Source organism: Pundamilia nyererei, unplaced genomic scaffold (genome assembly GCF_000239375.1).
Source record: "Pundamilia nyererei isolate P.nyererei 1_Seehausen unplaced genomic scaffold, PunNye1.0 scaffold00191, whole genome shotgun sequence".
Classification (NCBI taxonomy): domain Eukaryota; kingdom Metazoa; phylum Chordata; class Actinopteri; order Cichliformes; family Cichlidae; genus Pundamilia; species Pundamilia nyererei.
Window position 1 is genome coordinate 92,037 of NW_005187592.1, and position 10,287 is coordinate 102,323.

General features: G+C 44.0%; 2 protein-coding genes across 6 annotated transcripts in view; one reads left to right on the plus strand and one right to left on the minus strand.

The window, feature by feature from the left end:
• The window catches only part of LOC102208558 (protein NLRC3-like), an 83,367-nt gene extending 82,832 nt beyond the window's left edge, over positions 1–535 (plus strand). Inside the window, exon 10 of the mRNA XM_013914372.1 lies at positions 434–535. Within this exon, the coding sequence (XP_013769826.1) occupies positions 434–535 (102 nt within the window). The remainder of the gene's footprint in view (positions 1–433) is intronic.
• Positions 536–4,178: 3,643 nt separating this feature from the next.
• LOC102204344 (microtubule-associated protein 4-like) overlaps positions 4,179–10,287 on the minus strand; it is a 29,281-nt gene continuing 23,172 nt past the window's right edge. For 4 of the 5 annotated variants that reach the window (XM_013914378.1, XM_013914377.1, XM_005747212.2 and 1 more), the window contains 2 exons: positions 8,754–8,946; positions 8,473–8,603 (listed from right to left, as the gene is read on the minus strand). In XM_013914378.1, the coding sequence (XP_013769832.1) occupies positions 8,596–8,603; positions 8,754–8,946 (201 nt within the window). In that variant the 3' untranslated portion in view covers positions 8,473–8,595. Of the gene's footprint in view, positions 8,438–8,472; positions 8,604–8,753; positions 8,947–10,287 lie in introns of those variants that run through there. The other variant, XM_005747211.2, reaches the window with a different exon arrangement.

Here is a 10,287-nt window from a genome sequence, read left to right on the forward strand (position 1 = left end):
AAGAATAACTGCACCTTAGGTGGTTAAAGTTTTGACAAAGTTCTTCACTACCTTTGGTTTACCGAAAGTAGTCCAGACAGACCAAAGAACTAACTTTCTGTCTAAACTTTTCAAGCAGGTCATGCAGACTCTGGGGATTAAGCATGTTGTGTCAAGTGCATACCATCCTGAGTCTCAAGGAGCATTAGAGCGCTGGTATCAGACACTCAAGGCAACGTTGCAGAAATACTGCTTGGATACTGAAAAAGAGTGGGATGAGGGAGTACCCCTGATGGTGTTTGCCATGCACGAAGCTAAGCAAGAATCCCTTGGGTTTAGCCCAAATGAACTAGTGTTTGGTCATTCTGTTCGGAGACCTTTGAAGTTGTTGAAAGAATAGTTCTTGTCAACAGACCCTGTTGTGAAAACTAATGTTCTGGATTATGTTTCACAGTTCAGAGAGCGCCTCCATAAGGCCAGGTTGGCAGCTGCAGAAGCCCTCTCCCCTGCTCAGGGGAAGATGAAGAGTTGGTATGATAAGAAAGCCGTTCCTTGATCTTTCAATCCAGGTGACAAGGTTTTGGTTCTTCTACCAACTGCTAGCTCTGCATTGTCTGCCCGCTTCTGTGGACCATACCAGGTGGATAAGAAAGTAAATGATACTGACTATGTGATTAAAACACCAGACAGGAAGCATAAAACACGCTTGTGCCATCTCAATATGCTCAAATCTTTTCATTCTAGAGCTGATTCTTTCTGTGGCCCTGCAGATAAGTCTGTGGCATCTCCGTCAGAGCAAATCTCATCTCCAGAAACTCTCCTGTTGAACTCTTTTTCAGGACTGAGGTAGAGTTCAGATGAAGATGGGCTCAAACTTTGTGAGGCCAGCTACCAGAATGCTTAATTCTGAGGTACTGTCCCAGTTGTCTACATATCTGTCTCACTTGACCCGTGAGCAACAGTTAGACATTGAAAGGCTCGTCAACATTCATTTAAAACTCTTTGGGCTTACGTAACACCACTGACAAACCTGTGCAGCCCGAAGGTACCATTCATTTGGAGTCCTGAGTGTCAACATGCTTTTGAATGTGCAAAAGGTCTTCTGTCGAGTTCACCTGTTCTTGTTGCTCCAGACTTTTCTAAACCTTTCAAGCTTGAAGTGGATGCCAGTGAGGTGGGGGCTGGAGCTGTTCTTCTTCAAGACGATAGACAAGGAGTGAGTCATCCTGTGTGCTTCTTTGGCAAGAAGTTCGATGCTCATCAAAGACGGCACTCGACAATTGAAAAGGAGACACTGGCCATGCTTCTGGCTCTTCACCATTTTGATGTGTATGTGGGATCTACTTCCCAACCTGTAGAGGTCTTCACTGATCACAGTCCTCTCGTGTTCCCCTCTTGTATGTATAACAACAATCAACGATTGATGAGGTGGACTTTAATTTCACAAAACTACAACATTGAAATAAAGCATAGGAGAGGATGTGAAAATATTGTGGCCGATGCCCTCTCAAGAATGTGATGGTGTAAGGTTAACAAACTTATACGTTTGTTTTTCTGGGTGGGGGTGTTACATCCCCCAGGAGGATGTCTCTTCTCCCTAGTAACTTTGTTTTGTCTGGGCTCCACCTCCTCTGTCCTGATTGGATGCTGCTCAGAGTCTGGCTAATTGTTAATCAGCAGAGCACTACTTAAGGCCTGTGGAGCTGTGCTTCTGTGCTCTCTGGCCATTTTGGTTGCCATACTGGTACAGGCTTGCATGCCTTTGTGATGTGTATGTGCATTGTTTCATGTTCAGACTGCTTGTAGGGGAGAGCTGCCTTTTTTTTTTTTGACATCCCGTTTTCTCCTGTTTGTGTTGTTAGGTAGGTTATGGTTATAGGTTGTGTATTGTTTTCTTTGGAGTTAGGTAAGTTTCTTTCATTTTTACATCAGGGATGTTTTGTTTGTTATGTTGGCCTTGGCTCTCCCTGAAGTTATACCTCAGTCTGAACCCAAATCTCATCACCAGCATTAAATACACCTTTTAAAGTTACCATCTTGGCTCCTCCTTCACTATCCACCTTTATGTTCGTCCCTTCAACCCCCTAGACTAGCCAGGGGACGTAACAGTCGTGCAGGGCTCTAGAGTGCAACCAATTTGATGCGTCGGGTCCGCTCTGTGTTTGCATCTTTATGCGCTGATTCTGAGCTGCAGGTTTTGTCTCTCTCCAACCAAAATTCACAGAGCCAACAGCAAAGGAAGCAGCAAACTACGCTTCACATTTGATCAATGTCGTCATGAATTCCCTCTTAGTTTTGCTGTTTTGCTTCCACCACGATAAAAATCACACTTCCTGCACAGCTCTCTCTCTCTGTACTTCAAGAACAGCTTCCCGTCTCTGTTTTCTGCATTATTCATTCGCTTATTACCCACCAGTCTACCGTTGTTTACAGCGCTGTCGGCTGCTGTCTTTTTCTTTTCACTTAAATGACCTCGGACAAGAAAGTATTTTTTTCTGTTGTTCAATACTGAAGAAATGTAAACTTTTTAAAATTATGCAGAACATTGCAGAATATTTTTAAGGTTATCTGCTATGAAAAGTCAGGCCAGAAAAAGCTCCTTCATGTTTTTCTGTGTTTTATTCTCAGTTACCTTCACACAAAGGCCTCTGCTGTGATGTTCACAATTCTGATGAAGTCTCACATGTATCAGTACTGATAAATGATCAGAATTATAATAACTGAAGTGAAACACTCATAAGTGGGAGGACAAGAGGAGCCTCGCCTGGCAGAGCTGCGACGTGACGCCCATCATGCCCAAAACTGCCTGAATGAAAAGAAAGGCAGAAAAGAGGGGAAACAGAGCACCGTCCTGCATAATGCTGCATTAACAATGTACAAGACCATAACACACCAGCGGGGAGTGACAGAGGTCACGCGAGTGACAGAGGGAAAGGCCCTGGCGGCGGCAGAAGGGGCACTCGAAGTCAAAAGCCAAACCGCCAAGATGCATGTATCACCTGCGGCTGGCACGGACGCTGGCACAAGAACTGCCCTGACCGAGACCAGACCCAAGGTGGACAACGCGATGACCAGCAGCAGACTGAGGGGAGGGGGGCAGGACTCCAGGAGACGCTTCAGGCTGTCTGTGTGTGTGCATGCTGACACAATGAAGAATGCTTTGCTAAAAAGTGCTCATGCTGATACACAGAACAACACACACACTGTTGCAAGAAGCCATTGAACATCTCGAAGGCATTTCATGCCAGGTCAGGCTAGATTCTCATTCCCATCCTCAAAGACCCCACACCCCCTCAACACACTGTTCACACTTCTGCCCTCAAAACGAAGGTTCAGACGTGTGAAATCCAGACCCAACAGCTCCTTCTTCCCCACTACCATCAGACGCTGGAACAGCTGACCGATTTTAACAGTAATCATTTTTGCACATCAGGTCATCTCACATATCAAACCAGCATGTTAAGCTCATAGCTCTTTGCACATAAATCTGTTTAACACTTCAATTTTATTTATTCATGCTATCTGTATTTTATCTTATTTGTACATAGTAACCAGTATCAGTGTGTGGACAGCACAGAAAGAATTTAATTGTACAGAGAAATGTTTTTTCTTTGTGCACATGACAATAAACGCTTTGAATCTTGAACTTGACCGACAACAACGATCTCTCCTAAAGCGATGTGTATACTTAGCTGTGGAGGCCGCTACAAATGTCTGATTTATGTGCTCGAGTCAATGGACTGTTTCCACAGGACTGTGGAAGCGCTGGTATGGCTTCTGTCCTGTGGGGACAGGCAGGAACACTTTGTGTGTTTGAAACTTTTCCCACATCGCTGACATCAGTGTGGCTTCTCTCCAGTGTGGATAAGCAGGCGTCTCTCATCGTGACTTTAACCCCTTGAACACATTACTCACGTCGATCTGGCTTTTCCCATCCAGTGACAGATTGATCTTCACTACTTTACTAGAATAAGCTGTCTGCTTACCTGTCCTGGTACAACCACACAACAGGGTCCACTGTGAGCTGTCGTTTCGTTTAGCATTTCACACAAAGCCTACAATTCACACTAGCAACATACTTTTACTTTAATGGTCTGGATGTGTCTCATGTTTTAAACTTTCTGCATATTCTGTTGTTTTAATTTCGGCGTACCTGCTTGAGAGGAATGAAATACACACAAAACACATGAAATCAAATGTGAGTTTTAGTCCAATTTATTTGTTTAATTATCACATCACTAATTAACAAGTAATCACAATAAATTTTTTTCCAAACCGAAAAATAAAATTCAAATTATGAAAAACACACACACACGCAAAAAACAAAAACAAGGAGGTTCTTCAAATGACAGAGTAAGTCTACCTAACACATCCCATAGTTTTTCAGCATGCTCTGCAGGTACAGTAGGTGTTCGTTAGCTAGTGTTACACTTGCATGTCAGGTGTGAGTGTGGCAGCGTTCGATGAAGCACTACGAGGCTCCTTGGACAGATTTCAGAGGAGCTTTTATTAAATAAGCCAAAATGTTAGCTACGGTTCATTTTCTCAGCCTCAAATAAGAACGTTTTAGGGTCTCTGCCCTCTGAGTGCCGTAACAGAGCGGCTAATAGGCTTTGATATGCAGAATGTCCAAATGACAGGCCTGTATGTGGACCTATCTGCCCACTGTTATGCAGTGGCATGTGATTCAGGTGCATTAGCTTCATTCCCATTTAGCTTTATTCTTTTATTATATGAACCTGCAGAGGTCACTGTATGCTTACAGAAATGTTTCTCATCTCTTAGGACTGGGCTTGCAAGCATAATTTCATAGTGTGCAGACATACATGTGCGTGCACTATACATTTTGTTAAAAAGGCTGCAGTTAATTAAATAATTAAGCATATATACGTTTCCTGTTCAATGTTTCTAAATCGAGCTGCTGCCACAACTCCAAATAAAATCAGCTGCAATGATATTTGAAAGACTTGAAGAAGTGCTGCACTGGGAGTCGCAATTCTGGGCGAGATGCAGTCTGTAAAAGGGGCTGTGACAAATTTGATATTTTACACCCTCCAATCAGACAAGCACGCCCCCACAGAGCTACAGGAGTGCATACGTTGTGTCTTTACTGCACTTATATCTCAAAAGACATTCTTTACTTCGGTGGCCCCTTTCAATAAAAACAGGTAGACCTTTTTATTTTTGCATTTCTTAAAAACAGCCATAATAGTTATGATGCTCCTTTAAGGGTACTTGGAAAACTCCCCACCAACCAACCCTGCTTGGTATCTACTTTGGTTACTTCGGATATTTTAGGGGCCATGAAGAGGACTACAGAGCACATCTGTACACCTGTGTACTGGTAAGTAGAAACTCTGGGAGAAAAGCAAAGCTAGAAGAAGTTGGGACAGGCACAAGGAAGCTTTTTGCTAGAAGACAGCTGCTGCGGCGCAAACAAAGCAATTCAACTGCTTGATGACAGCTTTTATTAATGCGCCACCATCTGCATGTGAAACATTCCCAAAGACAATTCCAAAGACATTGGTTGACTTCCCGTCCCTGTACTTCTGTTAAAAATTAGCAATGACTACATCAATTAACAGCTGAAGAAGAAGAGAGAGGGCATGGGCATTCACACTACTGCAAAAGCTCACTCAGAATGAAGGATCACTTATTCCTCATTATTTCCACTCCATAAGTCAACCCTCGCTGATACACTCAAGCTTTAAGGTGCTAATTAATGGCATCAGAGCTTTTCTACAAATCACTGATTTTACTGTCAGCTTGCACTGAAAACCTCTGTGTTTCTGTAGTTGGATGCTATTGCTAGGAAGAGCCTAATGAAGCTGAATTTGCATTTTGCTTTTTGGGAATTTTGCTACATTTGACAAAAACAATGACTTTGCAAACACAGACTGGAAACAACTGTGTGAGTAGTTCAAACGTAAGTACTGTTCTTCAGAAAACTGTCGGGTATACCTCAAACATTTTGGCAGTTACACGATGAGTTTCACCTCGCGGCGTCACAATGTTAGCTTAGATTATTGTGGCCAAAAGGATTAACAGCACTATTTCTTATTGTGATATCAACAGAGAAGTACAAACAAACCTCTCATGCTAGTGAGGTAACATTTTCAAACATGGTAGCTACTGCTAGCTACCAGAAGCTTGTTAGCTTCTTTCAACGCATTGTTTTGGTTTTATAATTTGGAACTTTGCTGTTTTACTTCATTGTCATGAACCCTGTTTTCAGACACAACAGCAGACAGCTGTTTGCAGTTTTAAAAAAAGCACCAGATGGGAGGCAAGTACAGTTAGCAGCTGAGTGGTGATAAAAGCTAGCCGTTAACTGTAGCATGTAGCAGCTAAAGAGTTGGTTGAGTCGGAGATAAAAAGAAAATGCTGTTCTTTTATTAAGGTAAGATGTATTACATGGACTGAAAAGGGCATGCTACGTTTGCTAACACGTTCCCCATCCTAACTTTATGAGATAATGTTTTGATCTATCATATTTTCATTTGCCAGTCAGTTAGATGTATGGTATCAGTTTCAGATGATACCCAGCCCTTGTTATATTACTTTAACGACTGCTGACAGAATCAGTTTGACGAAGCCAAAAGAGCAAACAAACAAACAAAAGAAACCCTCTTTAAATCCTGACAGTGGCTGACCTGTGTGTGTGTTTGAGCCACGGAGTTGGTGCATACAAATCTGTGGTCAGCTGTGAAATTCAATCATGATTTTAAAAAGGGGAAACAAAGATTACAAACTGGTTCTTCCTCTCTGTTTCCTTTAAAACATAAATCAGCTAATCTCGACACTAATTGACCAAACCACAACACTTTCATAATGGACATCAGCCTTTAACCTAGAGTCATATTATCTGGCCATGCATTACAAAGGCAACATTTGATTACATTGCTACAATAGAAGAGGATAAAGCCACATCGTCCCCGCTGCTGTTCCAACAGGACACAGGAGTGTCAGCTGAAGCTTTAGCCAAATAACATGCTACCATGATCCTCACACACCTGAATGGGACAAGAAGCACTATCAGGAAAGGGTCACTTACAGGATTTCCTTTTAACAGCAGCACCAGGTTTCTCCTGGCATTTCCTTTCACTCCCTCTGGGCAGTTTTAGGTCAGAGCCTGGGTCAGCCTCATTCGCTGTACTTCAAAATGACAGGAGGCACATACGATACACACAGCTCCTTCGACTTCAGACATATTTCATATTTCCTCATCCACATTTGGGCTGCAGACTGAACTTCATCTTCCTCTATTACGTTTCAGAAACGTTCAGGTTACAGGCTTCTTGCTATTTTGCCATTAATAAAAAAACAACCCTTTTCACGCTTCTAGCCACGCCTGCTTTTTCAACATCCTCTCCCCCTCTGAATCTATTTCGTCACTGTGTGTCTTGGTTTAGAAAAACCTGTGCGTGTTTCCAAGATTTTCTGATGAGACAAAAAAAAACGACTGCCCGTTGTATTGCTTATGCAGGAAGACACTATAAATAAATACAACTTTGTTTTAAAATCAATGAAGGAGGAGGAAAGGAAAAAAAGAAAGACGCAAGAAATAAGATGAGCAGAACACCGAAGCTCATTTTTACACGATTTGTGTCACTCAAACACATCATCACAAACACAGAGAATAAAGAGTTAAACAGCCTACATGTTGTCTAGCTTTATTTTGTTTGTCAGCGCGTTTATGGTAAGTGTTGCTGAAGAGAGAGAAGAGGAGACGGTGAGATGAGTTACTATGATGTCACTGAAGCAGAGAGTAAGTGGATGCAGGTAACAAACAGCCCCTAGAGTCACAAAGGAAAGAGAAGCCAGGGTTTCCATGCTGTTTAGTAGATGAGTGATTTGCTGCTGACGCTGCTGTGGGTGCGGACGATACTGGGGGAGGGTGATGGAGAACACAGTCTGCCACAAGGCTGTGGGGTGAAGAGGATCCAAGCAAAAACCCAGAATGTGAGAAAACCTTACTGTGCCCTCGTTTCCCCTTCGCCTCTCACCAGGCACAGTCTACACAGTCACTCAGCCAAATCTAGCAGGGCGAGGGTGACGGCGCACAATCAGTGTGAGAGGAAAAGCATGATGGAACTACTCGATGGGTCAAAATGTAGCAATAGCAGGTTAGAGATATTAAGAGGGGTCACAAAGGTCACGATCCCTTTAAGGAGCTGCTGCGGTCGACCCCCTGGACCTCCACCTGGAGCTGCAGCGAGGAGGGGGCGGAGGGGGAGCTGACGCAGCCGACCGAAGCCAGCGACTCGATGAGGGAGACACTACGAGTTGTCGGTTGCTGTTGTTGTTGTTGGTAGTTGGTGTGTAGGGAATAAGAGGAGCCGTGTGGGTGGGGTCTGTTACTGTTGTTGTCCTGTGGGGCTAGCCAGGTGACGATGTCAGCGCCGTGGTCCGTGCGAGAGCGAGCATTCTCGCGGAAGTTGAGCTTGAAAGACTCAATCTAAAGCAGAAACGTTTGGGGGGAGGAGGGGAGGACAGGTAGGGAGAGGGGGAGAGAACAAGAACAAAGAAGGAAAACAGGAAAGACAAGGTGGGAGAGGGGGAGGCGGTGACGTTGAGGGGGGGAGTTGAAATGAGGAGGGCAGAGGGACAGCAGAATTAGATGCCTGTAAGATAAAAGATGGTGATGTGATCAGGAGCTTTGGACTGCAGACAGCACAACAATCAGACACTCGGCTCAGCAGGACAAGTGCATCAAACCTTTCCTGCCTCCTCCTGGTTCACTATGTGGGGATCCCACCCAAACACATACTTACTTGTCTCTGGGATGTGTGAGTCCAGAGCCTGGGGCTCCTGGAGGCCCTCACTATGACAGGGAGCCCCGTCCTTCAACCCATTCTTCAGGGCAGCGGGGCCCCCAGCCTGCCCTGGCTCGGAGCCTGGGGCCGGGGCAGGGCTGCCACTCAGGGGGTCCCCACTCCCCTCTGTTGCCTCCTGTGCCCCCTCAGCCTAGAAACACATAGCAGGATGTGTCAATTGGTGGGGATGGAACAACCTGGCTCCAAATCTCCATCATCATGGCTGAGACGTAAAACTATAAGTTTTAATTATTATTATAACTTTTTTGTGAACAGCAACATAAAGTTCTTCAAACAGCAGTTAATGAGTAATTTATTTACACATTTTTGGATGACAAGATTTGATTAATGCAGCTAGAAGGATGTGGAGCCAGACTGAGGTGAGGTATGGAAGCTCTGAAAGGTTCAGCGAGAAAAACGACTTAAAAACTGTCTTACGACTTAAAAACAGGTGGAAATAACAGATTTTGCCAGGATATTCTGTAAAATAGTCCTCAGACTTGTCCAGGTTAGCATCTTCAGTGAAGGATCAGCACTGGTGATGAGAACTGGGTCTCCCCAGCAGGTGACTTATTTTCAGATGAAGCGTCCAAAAGGGAATCAATTCAGGAGTGGAACCAGAAGTGTGCTCGTCCTTTCCCCAAAGATTCACCAGGTTACGAACCTGAAATTGTCCCTGATGGTCAGACTGTCAGTGAGGACTCCACTGCAGTGTCCTGAGTTAATGTGTGCAAACAGCTTTAGGAATGATCTCGGCAAAATCCTTGTTCCACCTGTTCCCCAGTGCTGCACTCTGAGGTGAAGCTACTGGATCAGTAATGGAAAGTGGATCCTTTCCCCTTTGGTTGGGAACTCAGAGCTTTCATAGTGGAAAAGAGATGGAAATACAAAAGACCCAAAAAACAACAACTTAAGAATACAATATTACAAATAACATCTGAGCATGCCCAATGAATGCAGTGATAGAAATATAACTGAAAGTCAAACTCATCACCGAACAAAGCTGATGTAATGTGAAGGACACGTCTCTACAAAGTGCCAACATTAGCTTCTCCCAGTAAAATCCACTTTAAAACCCTTCTCCTCACACACAAGTTCTTTAATAACAAGGTTAAAGGTCAACCCAACAGAGCGTTTCACTCTCACACTGCAGCCTTAGTCGTGGGTCCTACAGTTTTTGAAGTCGAGCTCTCAGCTTTCCTCTTCTGCTCCCAGTTTGGATCCATGAGCAGACTGTTGCTGACTGCTGATTTGGAGCTGCATAATAAAACTGAATTGAATTGAACATTATTCTATTTTGGACGAATTTAATGTCACTGTAACAATTTCTCCAAAAGCAAAAATCAAAACCTGTCAGAATGAACCAAAGAGGGCTGAACAGCTGGGAACACACTGAGAAATGAGCCAGGAAACAGTTTCCCTTCCACGGAACGACCACAGGCAAGACGCCTAAGAGACTGTGTGTGTGTGTGTGTGTGTGTGTGTGTGTGTG